Consider the following 23,901-nt stretch of genomic DNA (forward strand, 5'->3'; position numbering starts at 1 on the left):
AAACAAATCCATCCGTTGCGCTCGTGCTGACGCGGCGAGTATAAACCAGGCTCTACTGAAGCGCTCGCGCTGAAAGCACCGCTCTTCACGTGATCAGTGGAATCTGACTCCTGCTATAATGTGCTGCGGCTGGCAGCGCGTGCTGTATGAAGCAGACGCTTTGGAGCAGCGCAGACCTGGCACTCCTACAAATGCGACCACGTCAAATTTTAACTCGCAAACAATTACCATTTTGGTCGCAGTCTAGAGCCCCGTCATGTTCAATTTAATCTTCGTATTACAACAATAAAAAACATTTTATTTATAAAAAGCTTTAGCAGCAACACTAATATTAGCAGGAAGCAAAATGAACATAGAAAGTCTAATGTTTTCAAATGGAGAAAATCAATACAGGACAGGAGTCATATCAACTTCACTTTTAAAAACAGTTTTTTAAGCTGTTTAATAGGCTAAAGAGTGAAGAATAATTCACTGGATAATGTTAATTCACGGAATAATATTCTCTGGAATATTGGAATATAACAAGCATTGTATTTTATTGTATTTCTCAACTGGCATGCTCTAAATTATGCTGCTGACAGCGCGGTTTATCTGTGCCTTTATACAGAACTATAGGCTACTCAAACTGCGATCGATGCAGAGAATTTCCATAGAGTTGTATTAATTTAGATGTTTATAAACGAAATAATGGTTATATAGTAATACAATTTAGGGTGCTTCAAAAAAGTGAATCTTGTTAAAAGTTACATGCGGTGGCCGTGCTGAGCATTTCTTGAGCATCAACCGCTGAGTGAACTGCAATATGAAGCGGCTTCACGAGACTAATGATGAGCATATAGACAACAGAGAGAGCATTACATTCAATGCTTTTCTTTCCAACATGCAATCATTCATGGCTGTATTATTTAATTCATGCAAAGTTACGTCTTTATTGGGAGAGGACTCGACGGATTATCTATGTGACTCCGACTTCACGAGACTAATAGACCACAGAGAGAATTAAATTCAGCGCTTTTATTTCCACCATGTGCTAATTCATGGCTGTGTTATTTCAGGCAAAGTTATAGCCTATCTTTATAGGGACAGGGCTTGACAGAGTATCTTATTTATCATATCTTAGAGCTAAGTTGCATAAACTACATATCAGGCATTTATGTAATACATCTAATTTGTGCATTAATGACTGTAATATTAAATAATTTACTAACTACAGCAAATCAAGTACCTGCACGCCGTTGCTGGCTCGTCTCCCCTCAGATGCGCTGCAATTGCGATCCTGCGCGCAATTCTCAACGTCCACAAGATGGCGGTGTTTATCGGGGAATCCGATATTACAAAACCAATATCAGATTATGGAAAAATGCTTAAATATCACAAAACTTTGGCGATACTTTTTATTTTTTTTATCGACATTTATAAATTATTGCAAAATCACGACATTTCCATTAACCGATGTTATGCGACTAAAATGTAACTTTTTTTTTTTTTTTTTTTTTTTTTTTTCTCTCGTGATAAGTCATGGCAATGGATTTTGGTGGTATTTTGGCTATATTTAATCGAAGGAGGCGTATGCATGTATTTTTACAGAATCAGCACGGAGAACCGTTTCAGAAACGTGCACGACTCGTTTAAACAAGCATTGACTTGATTGGCCGAGATCAATTCCGGTCACACGTGTGCAGTGTAAATTGTCTAAGCATTAATGGTAGAGAAAGCCCCTTATACTCCAGAGCGGCCACGTATGAAGCGTTTCTTGGAGGTTATAGTACATTCATATAGCTACATACAACAATGATCATACGACATTTTACATACGCCATTGTCACCTGTAAATGCGAAAAATGTTTCCATTGCAGTTTCAGTAAATATTCATTTTTTGAATTGCCTGAAAAATCACCTCATGCGAAAAAAGTTTTTTGCAATATATGGGAGTTTTTGCAAAATTTACGCTTTTACCCTTCAAATTACGCAAATTGAAATGTAATGGAAACGCAGCTCTTGTCTTGCTGAAATGTCCACCCTTGTTTCATCATCCTGGTTCTGTAGGTGCTGGGACTGAAGTTAATATTAATTTCCACTGACGAGGGGCAGGATTGCTTTCTAATTACTGATAGATTTCAGCTGGTGTCTTGGCTTTCCATGCTTATTTGCACCTCCCTTTCTTCATGTGTTCAATAGTTTTTCCCCCGTGTCATTCCATTTTATTAAGCTCGAGACCCGGCGCATGATTTTCGGCTGTCCTAGACTAAAGATTGGCATCGTGAAACAATCGTGGCCAATCAGAAATCGCTGCGATTGCTTCACAATGCCAGTCTTTCGTTTGGGACAGCTGAAAATTGTGCAGCGTGTCTTGGGCTTCACACACAACTTAATTTCTGAAGTCATTTTGTTTTGTTTTCTATGTATGGATTACTTGGGTTGCTACCAACATCTGGTGAAAATGGTCTGAGAAAAATGGTGACGTGTTCAGCACTTATTTTACTCGCAGTATGTTGAAACCATAGATCAGTCATTTTCTCAGTGTGCAGCAATAAATGAACCTTTTAGAAAAGCATTAAGTTGATTTTATTAATGCTGACCTTTTTTCTTGTAAATTTTGAAAATATTGTGATAATGACATTCACGTTCTTTGAAAGGAGTAGTGAGTAAATGATGACCGGAGTGACCGCTTTGGGTGTCTTTCTAACTAAACATCTGTGTGTGTGTGTGTGTGTGTGTGTGTGTGCAGGTTAGGCCGGATGTCTCGCACACGCAGAGACTCCATCAGTACCAGCAGAGACTCCTGGAGCAGAACAGGTCCGTCTGAAGCACTCTGCAGCAGTAATGCACCTGGCGTATCGTGTGTGTGTGTGTGTGTGTGTGTGAGACGTCTGCTCATCTCCTCAGGCTCCATAAGAAGTGTGTAGAGGACGCTCGTCGACGGCTGGAGGAATACCAGCACACTCTGAAGTTACGACATGCCATCGGTAGCACATCTGTTCCTCTCGCGCTCAACACTGATCCTCAGGCCCTTCGTGCAGGAAAACCACCTGCTAGTCAGCTTCCATCTCGCCCTGCTCCCTCACAGGTTAGTAGGGCAGAAATCATAATCACCGTTAATTTGGTCAGTATTGTAATCAAAATTATTTAACCCGATTATGTGTGGGCCATATGTCCAAAACTTTATATGAATGACTTATTTAAAGATAGTGATGTATCAAATATGTATTTTACTCTAAATAAGGTCACTATGACATCTACATTTTAGAGACCAGTGAAATTTCACAATTCTCAATAGCACAGTAGGGTAACTAATATTAGTAAAACAAAACACACAAATTATTATTAATAATTAAATATAATAATTCAATAATTATAAATGATTAATGATTTAACTGACAATAATGAAAAAACGTGCATTTTCATTTTAACTCTTTACGTTCATTTATTACATAACCGACAAGGGTTTATGTGAATAATCACTAAGCACCGCATTTTGACACAATTTTGCATGTTTACCATCTTGGTGCGCACTTTGAGCTAAAACATGACTTTACATGTTTACATGCATCACAGAAATCCTCCCAAGGAACAACGCAAGCTCTCTCTTGCGCTTTTACAAACATGAATAAATCTAATCCGCTTTAAATCAAGCAGGTCCCTTTTTGCAAAAGTCACATTGCGTGTTTTTACTGATTTGCTTGTGAAATTGGGCTTTTATGGAGGAACGAAACCGCAGCGCTGGAAACGGAGCAGAATGGGGTTCAATCGTTTTATCTTGATTACTGTATTTTCATAATCGTTGGAGGCTGAAATCTAAATCGAAACCGTATTTAAATGAATTGCACAGCCCTACAGGTAGTGCACCCTCCTCGTTACGTGCAAACCTCTCAGTGTTTGCTTTCCTCTGCAGCTTCTTCTCAGCCCTGCAGACCCCTCTGGAGGCTCACCGCAGGAAGACCAGCACCGGCTTCCTCTTCCTGCCCCCGCTGTGGTTCTGGAGCTCCTGCGCAGCCGGAAGGGTCACGCTGAGCCCGGTGGGTCAGTGCTTCAGAGTGAGATGGAGTCTGTGAGGAAACAGAGAGACACCCTGCAGGCTCTGATCACTGCAGACAGACAGGTAAACCTCACCTGACTCACTCATGCTGTCTGTTTCTGCCCTGTTTTCATGCTCGTTCTCACCAGGCGCCACACAAAGAGTAATACCACTAGTAAATGAGTTTGAAACAAAAACTATACAATAGTCTTAACTCTTCTTAAAGAAATCATTTACACACGCACATACATGCACAAAATCACTTTATGGTCTTTCGACTGTTCGACTACCCTTTTTTTTTTTTTTTTTTTTTTTTTTTTTTTTTTTCACAAGTTTGAAAGGGTATTTTAATTTGGAAAACCTAAAGGTGTGTTTTTGGATCAGTATTTAAGTACACACTGTGCATCATGTCATGGACGCCTGCTGTAAAGAGCTGTTCTTCTGGCAGGGTCCAGCGTCGAGCTCTAGTGATGTTCAGACGCACCGGATGATTTTGAACACTTTGCTAAATGCCATTGAGGAAGCTAACGGCCACACCGAACCCTCGACAGCACCCAGCCACCGGGACGGTGCCACTCTCACCACACCAGTCCTCTCAGACGGTAAACGGAGTACATATACACACTCTCACACACACACACACACTCACACACACACACACCAGTCCTCTCAGATGGTAAACGGAGTACGTATACACACTCACACACACACACACACACACACACACACACACACACACACACACACCAGTCCTCTCAGACGGTAAACGGAGTACGTATACACACTCACACACACACACACACACACACACACACCAGTCCTCTCAGACGGTAAACGGAGTACGTATACACACTCTCACTCACACACACTCTCACACACACTCACACACACTCACACACACTCACACACACTCACACACACACACACACACACACACACACACACACTCACACACACACTCACACTCACACACTCACACACCAGTCCTCTCAGATGGTAAACGGAGTACGTATACACACTCACACACACACACACACACACACACACACACCAGTCCTCTCAGACGGTAAACGGAGTACGTACACTCTCTCACACACACACACACACACCAGTCCTCTCAGACGGTAAACGGAGTACGTATACACTCACACACTCACACTCACACACACACACACACACACACTCACACACACACACACACACACACACACACACACCAGTCCTCTCAGACGGTAAACGGAGTACGTATACACACTCACACTCACACTCACACACACACACACTCACACACGCTCTCACTCACACACACTCACACTCACACACACACACTCACACTCACACACACACTCACACTCACACACACACTCACACACACACACTCACACACACACACTCACACACACACACTCACACACACACACTCACACACACTCACACACACACACTCTCACTCACACACACTCTCACACACACACTCTCACACACACACTCTCACACACACACACTCACATACACACACTCACACACACACACACTCACACACACACACTCACACACACTCACACACACACCAGTCCTCTCAGACGGTAAACGGAGTACGTACACACACTCACACGTTTTACAAACCTTCTGGTTACAGGTTGTGTGTGTGTGTATATATACTTACACACAATTGGAAACCATACAATTTGTAAAACATTTACAACTGATGAGTAGTTTACACTTTAGATTAGAGATGCAGAAAGTGTTGTAAATGATTTATAATGTTTGAGATAATTGTACAATTGACATTTCAATGATTTATAAGTGATTAATAATATATGATTATTTATTAATTATTATATTAGTAACTTAACCATTAAGGATCTGTTTAATTATTTTATGATTCTATTTTTTTTTAACTTATGACAGATTTGTAAGTATTTAGCATATTACTTATTTATGAATGTATACTCATGTTTTGTAAATTAGTTCATCTAATCACTTGTAAATGATTTATAACTTAAACTACGAAACATATATGATTAATAAGTGATGTTAATATTTTCTCTATGAACAGTCATGTTTTGTAAATGACTAGTTCTTTAACTAATTACTTGTAAATTAATTAAAACATTGTTAGCATATCACTTATTAATTGATTATAAAGTATTACTGAATTCATTTACTATATATTATGTATATAATTAAAAACAATAGACCCTGAAAAAAAAACTGAGTTGAATACAAGTGCACAAGGATGAGATTCTAGAAATACTTTTATTTATCAAGGATGCTTTAAATTGATCAAAAGTGATGATAAAGACATGTATAGTTGTACAAAAGATTTCTATTGCAGGTAAATGCTGTTCTTCTGAACTTTCTATTCAAAGAAACCTGAAAAAAAATATACTCCGCTGTTTTCAACGATGTTTTTTGAGCAGCAAGTCAGAATATTACAGTTTTCTGAAGGATCATGTGACTGGAGTAATGAGAGAATTCAGCTTTGTAATCACAGGAATAAATTGCATTTTAAAATATGGTCAAATAGAAAACGGTTATTTTAAATGGTAAAAATGTTTCAAAATTTCTACTGTACTTTGGATCAAATAAATGCAGGCTTGGTGAGTAGAGGAGAATTCTTAAAAAAAATAAAAATATTAAAAATCTTAAACCGGGCTCACACTACAGGATTTTTAGCCCCGATTTTCCCCTTCCGAGAATCGGACCAAAAATCTTGTCGAGCACCTCGGTCGGTCCCAATGTTCGGCGCGGATTATCTGGTAATGAAAGGCGTTCACTGATCGAATCTTGCACCTCCTGATCTGCTCGCACACAAATCAGAGCCGCCCCGATTATAACATGTAACCATCGCTGAAATATCAGTGATCTGCTGTGTGAGATCATGAGGCGCTTCCTCTGGTATGATAATCTTAATATCTTTTAGTGTGTGATGCACCACAATTTTCAAATCGTTTAGTGTGTGCATGTTTAAGATTTTAGGGAAGGTAATCTGCAAAGATTCTCCTTATGAGTGTGCTGCTACCAGATTTCATAATCGGTTAGGATTTTAAAACTTGTGTAGCGTGAGCCCGGCTTTACTGTTCAAAAACTTTTGACTGGTAGTATGTAATATAATGGTGCTTTTTTTTTTGTTTGTTTTTTAAATCGAAGTGCTCCCCTTTTTTTTTTCTTTTTTTTTAGCTAACTATAGAGTTATGGACATTGAATGACTTTCATGGTAAATGTAATGTTACATTGTTTACATTTGTTTGGTGCTGTAACTAGTAGTAAAGAGGAAGAGATTTGTTACGCCACATTAACCTCTTCCACTCTGCGGACCGCGGCCGGGTCCAAAATGACGTAATCAAAGTTTGCCTTTAATTTTTAAAGGTCTGTCTGGACCAATAACCCCATATGTGGTACCATTTGAAAGCTTAGAATCTCTATTTTATGCAGATATGCATCACTTTGATATTTATTTTACTGTTACAAAGTTATTTACACGTAAATTACACTGTGTACCCCCCCCCCCCCCCCCCCCCCCATTTTGTACATTCCCTGGTGGTCATATTTTTCATATCGCTCAAATATGTCACACATGTGCAAGTCATATATCCAACAGTCTTCGAATGAATCATGAGGTATAAACTAGTATTTTGTAAACATACGAAAGAAATTATTGAATATTTGCTCCGTGAGCTGCAGCTGTTAGCACAGATCGCCAAAAAAGCTATATCATCGTTTAGCTTAGGTTCTCCTCTACAAAATGAGCCCATTTTCAGCGTTTTCTGTGGTTGTGTGCATGAGTAATACCTTGCTGTGCCATGTTTGTCCAAAACACAACAAAGGAAGGTCATGACATTCCAAAATTTGGGAAAATATGAAAGGATCGACCTATCCAGATGAGATGCATATCGTTAGAAAGGTGAGACTCTAGGCTAGTGTTTACTGCCATCTGCTGGTATCATTTAAAACTACCTGCAGTTTGATAGAGCACACAGGGCCAGGAACAAAAAAACTAAAAGCGCCTTGTGTTGACATGGTTCATCTTAGGACAGACATCATATATAATAATATTTATCACTTACAGCAGTTTTTTATGTAATTTCAAAGGGTTTTCTTTAAAATGACACCAAGATATTGCATTTATTCCACTGTATGTTGGTATGGGGAGACTTAAAATTTGGGTAGGCGGAAATTGTATAAAAAAGGGTATTATTCTTCCCTACAGTTGGAATAGAATAACTCTTGCATAGATTATGATCGAAACAAATTTCCTTTTTCCTGTGCTTGCTGACATGTGTTGGAAACAAATAAAATTATTTGCAGGGAGCTGAGGCACTCAGGGCCTGAGTTATACACTTTCAAATTTCAGTTTACAAAGAAAAAGAAAAAAGCCTTTTTTTTTTTTTTTTTTTTTTTTTTTTTTTTTTTTTTTTATTATAACACAGACAATATATACAATAATTGTAATCAATTTCAACAGTGTTTTATGTAATTCCAAAAGGTTTCCTTTAAAATGATACCAAACTTTTGTATATACACCTCTGCATGTGGGTATGGGAAGCTTTTTAATTTGGGTAGGCCAAATGCAGGCGGAATTCCCCAAAATAGCCCCAGAGTGGAAAGTGTTAAAGAGCACCAAAAACACTTTTATTTGAATTTGTGATCATGTACAGAATTTGAAAGCTGAGACTAATCAATAGTAACAAAACACAAAGCATATTGTGATTGTTGAAAATCAGGAGTGTTAGAAATAAAGTTTAGTGATATTTTGTTTAGGCATCAACAAAAATCAGCACAGGCAAAAAGATCTTGAATTAAGAATTGATATTGGTTAAGAAAAATAAGAAAAAAACAACAATAGCCAACACTCGCTCTAATGGTGCTGGATGTATCTTGTAGACTGTGTACATGATCCAGCCCCAGTGCATCGTGGGAGAGTAAAGCCACCCGTGTCTCGTCCTCCTGCCCGTTTGGCCTTCTTACAGCAGATGGAGCAGCATGAACTCAGTGCTATACAGGAAGTGGACACTCCGGTCAACATCAGTCTGGACACAGGTACACCAGCTCCGCTCATGTCTTCATTCATTGTGCCTGACCTCATGTGACCAGTCTGTGCTCTGTGATTGGCTCCTGCAGAGCTGCAGTCTACTGATGTGAGCGAGTCCAGCAGCGTGTCTCTGCCCGCCGTCTCCTCTGAAGACGGTCACAGCGCGAGTCAACGGTCACAGGTCACGGGCAGAATCAGCCGCATGTCCTGGAGAGAAATGCTCCTGCGTGACTCCACAGCCTCAGCGAGTAAGAAACCACACATCCACTGCAGAATAGAGCTAGAGGCTCGGTCATGCTCTTCAAAACTAAACCGTGTGTTTGTTAGAGAAGTGTTTATCATCTGAATCACTTTTCCTTTAAGCAATTGTATGTTGATCAATACTGTAGTAAAATCCCAGTATGTTTGATGGTCCGTTTCTCTGGTTATTTCTGCTAAAACTCTTCTCGTCCTGCTCTCCTCTTAGGTCCGTCCAGCATGAATCACCAGCGAGAGGTAAGACTGTGTTCAGTGTGTCACTGACGGTAATCTGATCATGTGACGCGCATGACCTCACTGACGGCTCATCTGAGGTTCACAGGTGTGTGTGGATCAGTGATGAAAACTAGCCAAATCTGAGCATGCCGCCACACCAGTGATTATGCTAGAGAAGCTGTGTGAGTGTGTGCGCGTGTGAGTTCGCGTGAGCGCTTGCGTGTGTGTGTGTGTGTGTGTGAGTGCGTGTGTGTGAGTGCGTGTGTGTGTGTGTGTGTGAGTGCGTGTGTGTGTGTGAGTGCGTGTGTGTGTGAGAGTGAGTGTGTGTGTGTGTGTGTGTGGATGTCTGAGCAATGATGACAGTGTTTTGCACCTGATGTACACGTGAGTAACGCGTGTATAGTAATGAAGGTCTCTACACTTGAACTGAGCTCAGCAAATGAGGTGTTTTAGTGTTTGTACAAGTACACGGTGTTAAACCGCTCTGTTTGTTTGCTAGCGCTGTGGTGCTGTTGATCCAGACTATCTCTCGTCCACTACGGTCTCCACAGGGAGCTACTCCACTAGTGAGCATGAGCCCAGTTACGCTGTGTCAGGTGTGTTTGATCATTTAGAGTTTGTTCTGGAAGATGAATCTGGATCAGTCTGTTTCTGGAGCAGAGCTCATGTCTGCATTTCGTTCTCAGATGCGTCTCATCTCTGCTTCGAGCCTGACGTGTGCGGCCCGTCACCTGGACCCAGTTCCTGTCACATGACCGCTGACCAGGCACAGGAGATGAGAGACTCTGTGCAGCAGATCATAGACAAATACAGCAAAGAGTTGAGCGCCTCCCTGAGACACGCAGGAGGGACTGCAGGTAAGTCTAGACCATATGGCAAAAAATTAAAATCTCAATTTTTTCAGAACATTTGACGATTCTCGATTTATTTGATCAATTTTTAACTAGTCAACTTGAAAATGTAACTACATGATTCAAGTAAGTTTTTCTTGATTAACCCTCTAAAGAAATTCTATATTCCAAGTGCACCACACGTGTTGTCAACATGATGTAAATGTTAAACACATCACTTGTTAAATGTCTTTGCAGAAAAGATGCATGAACTACAACTACATTTTGTACAAACTTATCTTATATGTTCAGAAATAATAGGAGGAAAATGCTTCAAATCTTAGTCAAGTTCAAAATGACTGAAGGTATAAACGCAGTAGACTATTAACTATAAATGTTCTGTAAAAACAACAGCTGCTTTCAGTCTGTCACCATGATCAGCAAATATCAGACATGCAGTAGCAGTTACAGTAGTTAGTTTTATTAGATTGCGCTGCTTCTCCATTGTTTTTCTGTAAACGTGGACCTGTTTGTCTACTGTGCTCGCGTGTCTTGCAGCGTCTCATGCATGAAACGGCTTTCTAAAAATGCAGTGCTAGGGATGCACAATATTGGATTTTTGCTGATAATTTTGGCTGATAGCTGATGCCGATACTGATATCATTTAATTTTGGTTAGCTTTTAACAAGAACTTATTTGTTAGAATTAAACAATAATAGTTCTTTTATAATGACAGTACATTGAAGATTTGAAGATAACTATAAATATACTATATATTAATCACTGCATTTTTCTTTTTACCAGAAAGATGCAGTGGTAACCTTAACATTGTATTTTATGATAACATTTGTAGATGGTCTAAAGCAAAAGAGTTTTAGAGCTCATAATTTGTTTAAAAAATAACATTGCACATTAATGAATAAATCAGTATATATGAAATTATTTACAAGTGTCATGTTTGTGAATTAAAAAAAATAATAATATTCATGTAAGCTATAGCTTCTGACCTTTTAAATCAAAACGTACTCATGATTTTATGTCGTCATTTACTGCTTTATTTACTCAGAAACAGTCTAAATGTTTTGTGTATTTCTTTCATTTTATTAGAAGTAGGCCGACAGCGCCCCCTACGGAATTAAAACTCCTTACTAAGCAGGGCGTTAGGACCCGCTGCAGGTGCTATCACTGTTTACTCTATCACACACCCAACACATTCTGTTCATGCGTTCACGGATTAAATGCACAGATCCAAAACGGTGAATCTAATCAGCATTCAGGGAAAACTTTGCTTCGAGAATGAGCCACACTGCTGATATGATCTAATCACTAGCACTCCCTGAGCACATGTGAGTTAATGTATTCCTCTTATCGGCCAGACACATTGGCATCATTTTTCATATCAGTCCGATGCAGATATTTACATTTTAAAGTCATTATCGGCCGATTCCGATATCGGTCCAATATCATGCATTCCTACGCAGTGCTCAAGTTAAAAGTTCAACTCCCACCTTCTTGCATTTTTTCCTAATCCACATCTTTATCAACACACAAGCACATTCTGTGTTAATGGCGCTTAGCAATATGAGCGCATCACATGTGAGCGGTTAATCACGTGCACAGGCATGCGGTCAGATCGCTCTTTTCTCTTTATTATCATCACCAACATTAGTCAAATTGTCTAATTCTAACCTTTGGTAATATTTCTATTCAAAAATCGATTTCTCTATTTCTAAAAAATAAAATGGTGGCAAAACATTAAATTCTAATGAATGGATCTGGAAATTGTCCCAGCCCTAGATTATGTAGCGTATGAGATGTGTGCAGGAAGCCCAGACGCTCAGGTGTGCTGTGTGCAGGTGCGGTGACCACGAGCTCAGCGTCTCAGTCCTGGTCCAGTGTGCTCCAGGAGGAGACTTCACTGCATGATGGAGACTCCCAGAGTCCAGCACCAGCTCTGTCCAGCACCGAGCACTCAGGTGACCACACTTCCTCTGACCTTTGACCTCCAGTTACATCAGCTAGCCATACCGACATGTTGGTTTTAAATAGTCATTTTATAGGTGCAAGCAGCAATTATCATACAACGCAGACAAAATGAGCTGCAGGGAGTGACCAATTGAAAAAAATTAACATTGTTGACTCTTTTAAGCAAAATTGTTGAAAACCCATAAATCTATTTTCTTTATTAGTTTATTTAACAGGGACAATGCAGTATAACATTGCTACAATATCAAGCAGCCGATGCTCCACATATAGGCTTCTAGCCATAAAGACCATTGCATGTATAACTTTGCTGCTATTAGAGATGTATAGCATCTAATCATGTAAAAACAATGCAAATTTGTTCTGATTGTTCTACACAGCTCTTTACATGCATATCAAATTTCAAATGAGAATCTAAAATAACACCTAATATTTAAAATTAACTGTCTCTATTGCCTCTTGATGGATGTTAATTGTAAACCACTAATTTTCTTCCTTCTAACTGAAAAACACATTGAGACAGTTTTTGAGCAGTTCAAGGACAAACCGTTGTTTTGCAGCCAATGTTACACACCAGTCATTTAATTTGGTAATATTTCTGCAGCCAAGCGTGGAGTCTGTGCCGATACTGATAAATGACTGTCATCTGCATATAACTGACATTTAGTTTGCTTGCAACAATTTGGTAAATCATTGACAAGGAAAACAACAATGGACCCAAACTTGACCCTTGAGGGAGACCCATTTCATTGTTTCGTAAAGCTGATCTTGAATTATTTTAACACACTGATCTCGAGATTCTAAATATGATCTAAACCAATTTATTTCCTGCTGAGAGAAGCTAAACACATGTAATTTATGTAGGAGAACTTCATGATTCACAGTATCAAATGCCTTTGAGATCTAAAAGCACTGTGCCTACAACATTATCTAAAGCTCCCTTAATAAATTCTGTGACAGCAGTTTGCCATTTCTGTCTAATACTTGGGCCTAAAACCAAACTGTTTAGAGTGAAGTAGATCATGTTGTTCGGCTACCAATTCTTCCAAAATGTAAGAGATTGCAGGGCGTATAGAAATTGGTCTATAATTCTGAACCTCATCACCTGATCCTGCCTTAAAAACTGGGGTTATAATAGAAGTTTTCCAATTTGAGCGGAATTTACTTTCTCTAATTGTTAAATTTATCAAATTTACCAAACAAGCACTATATACATTTTGTTTTACGAACACTGTATCCATTCCAAATATATCCTTAGCCCTTGAATTATTCAATTGATTAATAATTTGAAATATCTTCTCTTCATCAACCTCAGAGATATAAAAGGATGAGGCTGTGTCATTTATTGCATTTTGAGGTAATTGTACAGGTTCAAAACGTATAGCAAGCTCTTCCACATACTGGATAAAATATCTATTAAATTCATTGGCAATTTCAGTGCTATCAGTACTTAGTCTTCCATTTATGTGCAGCTCCAACAATGGTTTTCTTTGCAGGCATGGTCTGAAGATGATCTGATGTTTGAATCGGTAAGCTGCAGTGAATTTAAGAAGGCCAGTCTTGTGACTATTTTTGTTTTTTTTGGGTCAAACTGTTTGCACAAAATGTGCAGCCTTGAACAGATGGTTATAAACTTCATATTTGCTGTGCTCGATGTTCAGACTTTACCACAAGCGGTTCTGTGGGCTGCTGTAGACTCCAGCAGAAGACGATGGCTAACAGTGCTTAAGCCCCTAATAAAGCCAACTTGCCACAATAGAATTTTCACACCAAACATTTAAGTGAACGAAAGAGGTGAATACTGTATTATATTTGGTGGAAGAATTGCATTATATTGTGTCAATGAAGTGCTTTACTGCGCCAGTGAACTATAAAGGAAGCACTCTTTGTTGACTTTCTGGATATCACTTATTCAGATTTTGAATGCATTTTATTTTAAGTGCAGCAGTGAATCTGCTAAATTACAATATCATGTGAGAGTCACAAATGAAATGGTGATGATTAACATAAGATTTTGGTGTCTCTTGGTTGTGACTCATTAGTGCATGGTCTCTTTTTTTTTTTTTTTTTTTTTGGACCACATAAAAGCGGAAAAATGAGTGCACCATGTGCTGACGACCGAAATTACACTGCACGAGACCAGCAGAACATATACAAGCACAGCATACTTTGTGCTGAAGAGTCTTCTTCTTTCTCCAGGTGTTTTCCAGCCGCTACAGCCTCATCCAGACATAGACTCTTCCTCTTCCTCTTCATCCTCTAGAAATGCAGTGCGAGCTGATCAGAGCACTAGAGCACAGGTACCGTGTGTTTTTAATCTTCCGGACTCTGTTGCTCTTTCCATGCTAATCTCTGCTGGATCCTGTCAGGGCTGGAGCGAGACCGTAAACCGGATCCTGGAGCAGCTCTCCGATCAGTTATCCATCAGACAGAGCGAGCAGGGTCACGGCACCAAGCCTGCTAATCCATATCATCATCAGGACAGACCCCTAAACGAGTCGATGAGGCAGAAGCGGGCCGGCCCTGTCTCAAGCACACACTGGAGTGCTGAAGATCAGTCAGAATCGGATCAGTTTGACAGCTGTGAGTCTGCCTTGAGCCGGTTGATTGGTAAAGCGTCAGATATGGGTTCGTCTCAGGTGTTTGATCAGAGCAGCGTCCTCGCCGATGGGCCAGAGGAAGTGACTCGGAGCACAGGTGATGGAGGCTTCGGGGGGGTGAGGGGGGGTGTCAGTTCTCTGACTGATCTTGTGTGTGTTCAGCTGCAGGAACAGCGCTGAGCATCAGTCCGGTCCGGTCATCGCTCCAGCCGTCAGCGTCACAGATGAGAACAGATGATGCTCTGACTGACGCCCCACACGGTAAATGACACAAAAACATGCAGTCCTCATGAGGCAGAGCGGTGAAGATGTTCCTCAGATACTCCTGCATTACATATTACTATTAGGGGTGTCCCCGACTAAGGATTTTCATAGTCGAATCGGAATTTTAGAATCTTGCAGATATTCGACTGATAGGCAAATCTCATGTTTAGGGGCATTAATACATTACCAAGAGTCAGGTCGGACAGTGTCATAATTACTGATGTTAACACACAGGGAACATGTGTAACGAACGCCTCGCAGATACAAGCGGGGAAATAATGTTTTCTTTTGATTAAAAGATGGTTAACATTAAACGTCAGCGAAACCCTAAGAATTCACAACACTTTTTACAGTAGTGCTCTCATTATAATGTTATGTATATGACATGGTTATTAATGTTCTGCATTTCTGTTTTGAGCTGCTCGCGCTGAAGATGACCCGTAGAAGGAAACTTCGGAGAGCAGGTTTTTAATCAGTGGGACTTAACTTATCATTTATCTCATATAGAATACGCTCATTTATACAGTCTGCACAAAATGCCCCGAATACATCGTGTTTGCGCGGCTCTGAATGAACTCCTGTGGATGCGTTCTTCACCAACAATGCACAGAAACACGGCAAATAAACTGTCCTGCTGCACACTGAAGAGATCACTGTACAATGAAACGCTTTCCTGCCTCGTAACTCAACCAAATGCATCTGATACGAGATGAAGAATGCACGATATAGCCTACATATAAACCAGATACCTTGTATGCACCCTGATACCGGTTTGAAAAATCCAGTCTTTCACTGCCTGTGTCAGTTTGAGTCGAGGTAAAGTTTTAAATCCCTGCCGCAAGATGCTTCTCTGCCGGACACGGATTATGGAAAGTCAAGCTTAAATCTATAGGGGTGGTTGGATTTATTCACGCACATTAATATATTTATTTAAAGCTGCTTTCTTTCCAGATTCTTATTTACAGCATTATCGTAATAGGCTGTTTATTAACTTATTGGGAGGAAACCAGTAGTTCTGTGTGAAATCAGACATTGAGCACCCTCATATAGCCAAAATGGCATGATCATAACCCCCTGTGAATATTCGACTGAGAGACTGGGCGTCGAATCAGGCTCCTCCTATCGAAGCATTGAATCGTCCACTATTCGGGGGCACCCCTAATTACTATATAAACTATTAGGAGTGTAATAGTACACGTATTCGTACCAAACATCTTCTGTACGGGTCTTTCGGTTCGGTTCAACATGGTTTTAACCACTGCACGAGTGAAACATCACTGGAAACTTCCAGTTTTATATATTGTTACTTTTAACAAGAAACAAAGTCTCGTCTTTTAAATTGTCAATTCTTTTCAGGAACTTCAAACATTAAATGCTGTTGTGGCGTGACCGGTCGCTGTATACCAACACCTCCGATCAAACGATCACCCCTTCCTCTTTACTACTAGTTAAATAAACATGAATGAACATCTCATGCATCATGTAATCACTCAGTGTTCCACTCGCAGAAAGACGTCCATAAAACTGCTTGTAAACAATGTCACGCAGCATGTCCTTTACCTCTGGCTGGTCATCAGTGTCCACAGCTCCATAGAGCACTAAAGAAATCAAGTCTAGAGAACAGCATTTCACAAAATAGTACACTATATACTCATATTTTACCTCTTAATTATTAATGTATGTTTCAATAAGTTGTTTTTGTTATGAAACAATGACAGGCACTGTATAAATGATTAGATTTCAACAACAAATATACATTTTGTAATTTAGAAGTTAATTTAAAAACTGCATTGTCCAATTAACATTTGCATACAATTTTTTTTTTTTTATTATTTTAAGTTGAGCGCTGATTATTATATTTAAAAATAAATGTGAATTAAATTTAAGTTTGGGCTCTGTTAATTCTACTGTATAGTAATGTAAAAGGCTCCCTTTAGTTTAGAACGTAAGCTGAGGTAGATTTTCATCCACAGGAAAACTTTAGCTATGATTTAATTTATAAAAAAAAAGAGCAGTTCTCCATAAACCAACTGTTATTATTAGTAATTAGTCCTGGAAATGAATGTTCAGTTTCAGAAATAGACTTGGAGGGCCTGAAATGGAGACGTTTAATTAGCACTTCTCCAGTGTTGCGTTTTGACTCATTTGTCATTTGCACACAACATAGATATGCTACATGTCAGCTGTATTAATGCTAGTGCTAGATTAACTATATAACACTTGCTATTTTAATGAACCTGTCTTTGTCTAAACCATTTTCTGTTGATGCATAACTTCAGTACACATTATTTGTAGTGCCTCCCATCCAATAATCACTATACATTTGGTTTCTTCTGATATCAAACGAAGCCTCTGCTTTCAAATTCTGTTAATTTGATCCAGCAATCACTGCAGTTTTGCTGCTCTTTATTGTGTGCTGACAGATGGCTGTAGTGACGCAATCATCTCTTCCTCTTCACTACTAATTACAGCAGCAAATAATGGACATCAGAAGAAACAGAACAATTTATTAATCAATCATGAATCAGTAATGTAATCTATCGGTCAGTTTCAAATGCAGAAAGATATTAAAAAGACCGTAAAACACAATGGCTTGTAAACTATCAGATTTACCTCAGGAAAGACATTCAATGACTGTAAACTTGGTAGTCCACTAGAAAAAATAACTCTAAAGAGGCACATTTTGCTAAACATGCATTATATTATATTTTGTCTTAACCTATCAGTGATGTCTAATTTAATTAAATTATTCCTGTCATGTAAACGAGTGATAATGGCTACCATTTTTAGTGCAACAATGAGTTAAATGGTCGTGTGTGTGTGTGATTTACAAATAATATCCATCTCAGTTTTTGAGTGTTGATTTTAGTAAATTGATTAAATAAACTTCTATTGTCCTCATTTGTAAGTCGCTTTGGATAGAAGCTAAATGACTAAATGTAAAAACTGTTAGTTCTAGTGTTGGTGGAGCTGATGTATGTTTTCTTTGTGGTAGATGATGCATCAGACTTGTTTCTTCCTCTGCCCTCTGATGTCACCACCAATGAGACCGCAGAGTGCTCCACGGCTCTCTGTGTCCCGCTGGAAGCAGAACCGTGTGGCACACATGACTGGCTGGAGTCCACAGATCAGTCCCTTCTGTTCCTGCAGCATCTGAGAGCCGACACACCACTTCAGTCGCAGTCAGAGCTGCAGATATCCGCGGATGCGCTGTCTCTTACCCACGAGTCCCTCTGTGACACAGACACTGTGGCTCCTCTCACTGCCGCAGATGTGAGCCTCATGCCACGCTCCCCTGACCTCACACCCCAGCTACCCTCACAGGAAGTGACCTCACACCTGTCAGCTGGAAACGCACTGACTGAGCTCTTAGAACGAGCACAGGTATAGTCTCACCCTATCAAACACCTCACCATGCCAACACAGTGCTTCTGTAATGATCCTGCATATCACATGTAACTATTCAACACTATATCACAGTCAGTGTGCAGGTTTAAGACCTTTTTCTGTAGTTTAAAGGGTCATGTGATGCGATTTCAAGTTTTCCTTTCTCTTTGGAGAGTTACAAGCTGTTCATGCATAGATAAGATCCCTGAAGTTGCAAAGATTAAAGTCTCAAAACCAAAGAGATATTCTTTATAAAAGTTAAGACTCATCCATGCCCTCCTAAAACGGCTCATTCAAACACACTCCACATCTACGTCACGGTGTGGGGAGATTTTCATAACAGCGTCCAAATGTATACGCAAAGAAAGCGGCTGTGATTTTTATTCTGGCTGTAGTGCTGTTGCTGCCTCCGGCACCATGTCCTGGAGACGCTGTGTTTCGTTGTGAAAGTACTTTGTTCAGGCTTCCAAAAGAGGACACAACTAGAAATCAGTGGTTAAGTTGTGTTTACAACACTGTTCCAGAACAGTTCAACCCAAATACTGGAGTGTGTGCAGCACATTTTACAGAGGACTATGTCCTGATCCTGAGAGAGTAGTCTACAATGCCAGCTGTGCTCAAAGACTGTTTCTATAAAGTGGGGCAATTCCAGCTTTGTGAGGACAGTCTGGTGCTTCTGACTCTCAGCCTGTAAGTATGTTTCTGCCACTGACTATTCAAACACGAGTTTTGAGCAGCGTAGAGTAGTGCTTGTTGTTTGTTGTTTCTCCGATCACAAATGCAGACATGGTAAAGAGTAAAAACACAGTAGAAGTCATTATAATCAGTAATTATGTCCCCACTGGATGCAACAAATGCCTCGTTTATAATGGGTTTTATTGTTTTTGTCTCGTCGCGCCGGGACACAGCATCACAATACGGTGAGGGGGTAACGTTTCCGTCTCACGCTTGAGGTATTCGGCCAATCACAACGCACCTGATAGCTGGCCAATCAGAGCACGCCTCGCTTCTCAGAACGATGAGCTTTGTAAAAATCAGCATGTTTCAGAAAGATGGAGCATAGAGGAGCAACAATAATGTACAGCATGTGGAATATAATGTGATTTTATTTACCTTAAACCGCATAAACGCATTGCATTACACAAATACACAAAATAATGTTCTTTTTAGCAACGTTTAAGGGCTGTCAAAATGGCTGAAAACTAAATTCAAATTTTGTACCTAAATATTATCAAAATTAGAATTATATTCGAATTTAAGGCATAATTTCAGTTAGAGGAAAAAAAGCTTGTCTTCTCTCCTGAGGCCACAAGAGTGCGCATCGAGCAAAAATATTTTATGCTTTGAAGCGTGGATTAGTAATAACACCACTATCTTTGAAAAATGTGCATAATGTTTAAAATAATGTTTAACCATATATAATTAAATTGCTTAAGCAATTAGAAACAAAGCATCAAGTATATACACAGTTTAATAAGAGTAACGTTACTTTTTTCATTTAAAAACATGAGATGCAGTGGAATGAGGAGAGACCCGTCCCACCATAAAGTTTTGAAACAGGTTTTTTCAAAGTTGAACTTGCTATAATTTTTAATGGCTTTCTAAATATCCGACTCTTTTGCGAGACGTGAGTGCAACGGTGATGGATGTCCCTCTAGAAAATGTGATAAATATGCGTTCTGTGTGAACGGCTTGGTTCCAGTTTTGACGTAAACATCTCCGCCTTTCTGTTTTTCCACAGTATTTTGAATGAACAACGTATCCAGTGGGTTCAACTGGATAAGCTAAAAATATTAAAATGCAGTGACACCCACCTACATCGTCATCGCATCTCGTGCGCCACTGATTAGGCTGCCTGACGCACACCTACAATTCAAATGCAACGTTTTGCATTTGAATTTTATTTTTATTTTTTGGGACAGCCCTAAACCTCATATTACCCCTTTGGAATAAATAGACACGCACCTAGATAAACTGTACTGATACGAAGGCTGTTGATTTGAAACTTTAATTGATCTGATAAGCTGGATAAATCAATAGCATATCAATAGACTACAGAGCTTTCTGTGCTATAGACTGTGTATCTCTGTATGGTGTAGCGTTAATGGGTTCATTCACACTACAGATGTCCATTACACTAAAACATGGCTTCAGATCTGATAAACTGAACGTGCGAGAGCCAGTTGTATTCTTGCTCATCTCACACACATTTGAGTTTCTGTTTACCATATTTGATGAGCTCTAAACACAATCAAATCTATTCATCATAAATTGTCTTTACAGAAGACTTGGAAGTGGGTCACTTTATTTTTTATGAACATTCAGAAGCGTCAAAGTTTTGGTGGAATGGACTTCCAGTGGAGGGACAGAGACCTCAGTTTTCATAATATCTGCTTGAGATGAAAGTTTTGAAGGTTTGGAAAAACATTAGGATGAGTAAGCTTTTATTTTCCCCTTTAATTCATGGGGTTGATTATTCCAGCAATATCTGTGAGGACTAATCTTAGACTGGGGTGTCCATATACTGTTGATCTTATCAGTTTAATGCATTGCTATTAATTATGCAATACACACTATAAGACGGCACCATTCACATGTGGTGCAATGTCATCAGTTTTCTCATCTTCAGTTCTCTCACACTCACGGTTTAAACACCTCTCAGAACCACACCTGTGTTTACATGAGCACAGAAGACTCCAGCAGAAACATCTGTGTAAATGCAAAGGTTGTCTGATGGGATTAAGTGAGAGCAGTTAAACTATTTTTTTTATTATTATATCCATACAATGACAGTTAATGGGGACCAGTGTTGTTTGGATGCCAGTGTTTTTCTTGCATAAAGATATAGCATACAGGTTTGCAGTGACACGAGGATGATTTCCATTGTTGTCTGAATGGTCCAAAACACTAAGAGTCTCCAGTCAGAGACACGAGTCCGGTCATCCTGGGTTTATTTGATGAGGGTCACGTGAGTCTGGGCCGGTCATTCACTGTGGTTGTGTCTCCGGTCAGGCGGCGGGTGACGTGAAGGGCATTCTGGAGGAGTCCACCATCTCCTTCATCAGTCTGCCAGAGTCGACACTACAGGATCCTGAGCTCAGCTTCACACAGACGCCACACACAGGAAGTGCTGCACGAGAAGAGGAATCTGAGGGCTGTGAGGTGAGGCTCTGTCTGTGCAGCTGCTGCATGTGTGTCATTCAGAGCTAACAAGTGCTGTCTCCCGTAGGGCCAATCACAGAGCCGTACGGTGGAGGACGACAGCCAATCAGAGCAGCCGGAGGCTCCGTTCCCTCGTGCTGGTGTGTGAAGCCGCTGCTGGACTCATGCAGGTGTGTTAGTGTAGTGTGAGCGTCACGTGACTCTGTGTGTGTTTCAGTGATGCTGCTGGAGTTTCAGAGCTCCTCTACTCAGCAGTGTCGGCGCCGGCGGGATCGTCTCGCACACAGATCAGCGCTCAGAGCCGCACAGATCAGAGCCAGACACAGTGAGCCTGGACAAACCACACCGGTCCAGAGAGTGTCCAGAGCCACGAGACGCACAGATCCCAAACCACACACAGGTAACGTGTTGATGGCAGTCAGATTGCCAAACCATGAGTGTGTATCCATCTACACTATTTTGCTTTCAGACAATATTTTGTTTGTTTTTGTGCTGATTTAGACTTTCTGCTAACCTTATTAGATTTATGCATCTTATGTTGAAATCTAATTTAGTCTGTAAATTTAGTTACGGACACTGCATTGATTTCATTTGATTTAACAGCCCTGTAAACAAAATCCATCTTTGCACTGCAGAAGTAGCACTGAACTGCATCTGAATTGGCATTTAGATGCATTTACAGTTTAATGCAGATTAGCGGTGGCATGAATGCATTTTACGTTCTATAAACAATGCTTTGAGTTAAAGTTTGAATATTTAATTATAAAATAAATGCAAAAAAACTAAGCCTGCTAGTAGAACCTGCTGGAAAATCACTCCTAATTAGTCATTGAGCCTATTAATTAATTAGTTCATTAAACCTATTCCTTCAAAATGTGAATTAATTTAGAAAATGTAACGTATTGTAGATGACGAATGTCACTCTGCCAAGCTGAATACACACGTCTCACACACACATACTGCTTACAGCTGACGGACTGAAGAGCGTGGCTGAGGTGCGGATCTGCTCTGAGGAGCACAGGCGCTGTGAGGAGGCAGAGATGTACCACCGCACACACAGGTGAGTGAGTGAGCATTACAGTGATGCTACTGCTCCGTGTTTGACCAATCAGCTGCAGAGCAGAGCAGATGGAATGATGGGATATCTATGGCATCTCATGAAACAGATTGCTGTGTAGTTCTGGCTTTGGATTGAAAGGTTTATGGCTGAACTTTCTTCCAGATTGTACAATCAGTTAGAGGAAGTCAAACAGAAGAAGGAGATGCGGAGCCGTCAGGAATTGTACGCCAAGAACCGGGAGAAGGCCAGAGACTTCCAGAGGGTGAGATGTGTGAGCAGGACATCGGAGAAACGCACAGACACCATAACACATGATGCTCAAGATCTCATGACTCCACGAGTCTCACGAATTACCAGAATAAACTTCATGCAAAACCTCTTTCTGATGGTTTGGTTACACTGACCCTTACACAGGAAGATTCCTCAGGTGAAATAGTCCAGATGTCTGCACAAATCCCTTCAAAGTGACTGATTTCCCTCAGGTGAACTGTCATACAGGAATTGGCAAATTACTGCAGCTCAAGGCCGAGACATCTGATTTAGGTTTCACACACACCTCATATGTGCCTCATCAGGATCTTTATTTCTTTGCTTGTGGGCTGAATTATAACTGAGCACGATCCTTGTGTTTTAAACCGATATGGACCTCATGAGATGTGTTATGTGCCTCTTTGTTTTGCAGAAGACGCTGGAGAAACTGAGGGCCAAGCTGAACTGATGATGTGTTTGGAGCTTCATTGCTGCTGTTTTAGTCTCAATCAGATTTTAGAGTGTCAAGCATTTATATTTCTATGTTTGTATGTTGTGTATTTGAAGTAAAACGATATTTTAATTTAATAGTCATCAGTGTGATTGTCAATGTAATGTGATATGCTGAAAGACAACCTAAAACCTACTGAGAAACTATAACCTCGTGTTTCTAAACATGAAATGGACAGAAGTAATGGAACCCCTGACCATTACACCAGCAGGGACATTGCATTCTAAATACACTGCCATTTATATGGAGTCGGTCCCCATTTTGCAGCTAAAACAGCTTCCACTCTTCTGCGAAGGCTTTACATGAGATTTTGCAGTGTTTCTGTGGATGT

At 40.0% G+C, this 23,901-nt stretch overlaps 1 protein-coding gene across 4 annotated transcripts in view; it reads left to right on the plus strand.

Moving 5' to 3' along the window:
- Positions 1–23,647, plus strand: part of cep295 (centrosomal protein 295) — a 40,328-nt gene extending 16,681 nt beyond the window's left edge. For 2 of the 4 annotated variants that reach the window (XM_079386997.1, XM_079386996.1), the window contains exons 12-31: positions 2,729–2,796; positions 2,887–3,067; positions 3,893–4,099; positions 4,464–4,626; positions 8,903–9,058; positions 9,140–9,298; positions 9,517–9,545; positions 10,024–10,120; positions 10,211–10,381; positions 12,211–12,330; positions 14,537–14,637; positions 14,707–15,034; positions 15,100–15,198; positions 18,197–18,585; positions 21,601–21,750; positions 21,818–21,890; positions 21,968–22,150; positions 22,720–22,810; positions 22,973–23,072; positions 23,493–23,647. In XM_079386997.1, the coding sequence (XP_079243123.1) occupies positions 2,729–2,796; positions 2,887–3,067; positions 3,893–4,099; positions 4,464–4,626; positions 8,903–9,058; positions 9,140–9,298; positions 9,517–9,545; positions 10,024–10,120; positions 10,211–10,381; positions 12,211–12,330; positions 14,537–14,637; positions 14,707–15,034; positions 15,100–15,198; positions 18,197–18,585; positions 21,601–21,750; positions 21,818–21,890; positions 21,968–22,150; positions 22,720–22,810; positions 22,973–23,072; positions 23,493–23,528 (2,901 nt within the window). In that variant the 3' untranslated portion in view covers positions 23,529–23,647. The remainder of the gene's footprint in view (positions 1–2,728; positions 2,797–2,886; positions 3,068–3,892; positions 4,100–4,463; positions 4,627–8,902; positions 9,059–9,139; positions 9,299–9,516; positions 9,546–10,023; positions 10,121–10,210; positions 10,382–12,210; positions 12,331–14,536; positions 14,638–14,706; positions 15,035–15,099; positions 15,199–18,196; positions 18,586–21,600; positions 21,751–21,817; positions 21,891–21,967; positions 22,151–22,719; positions 22,811–22,972; positions 23,073–23,492) is intronic. The other 2 variants (XM_079386999.1, XM_079386998.1) reach the window with 1 other exon arrangement.
- The last annotated feature ends 254 nt before the right edge of the window (positions 23,648–23,901 follow it).

The sequence above is a fragment of the Barbus barbus genome, assembly GCF_936440315.1.
Source record: "Barbus barbus genome assembly, chromosome: 31".
Classification (NCBI taxonomy): domain Eukaryota; kingdom Metazoa; phylum Chordata; class Actinopteri; order Cypriniformes; family Cyprinidae; genus Barbus; species Barbus barbus.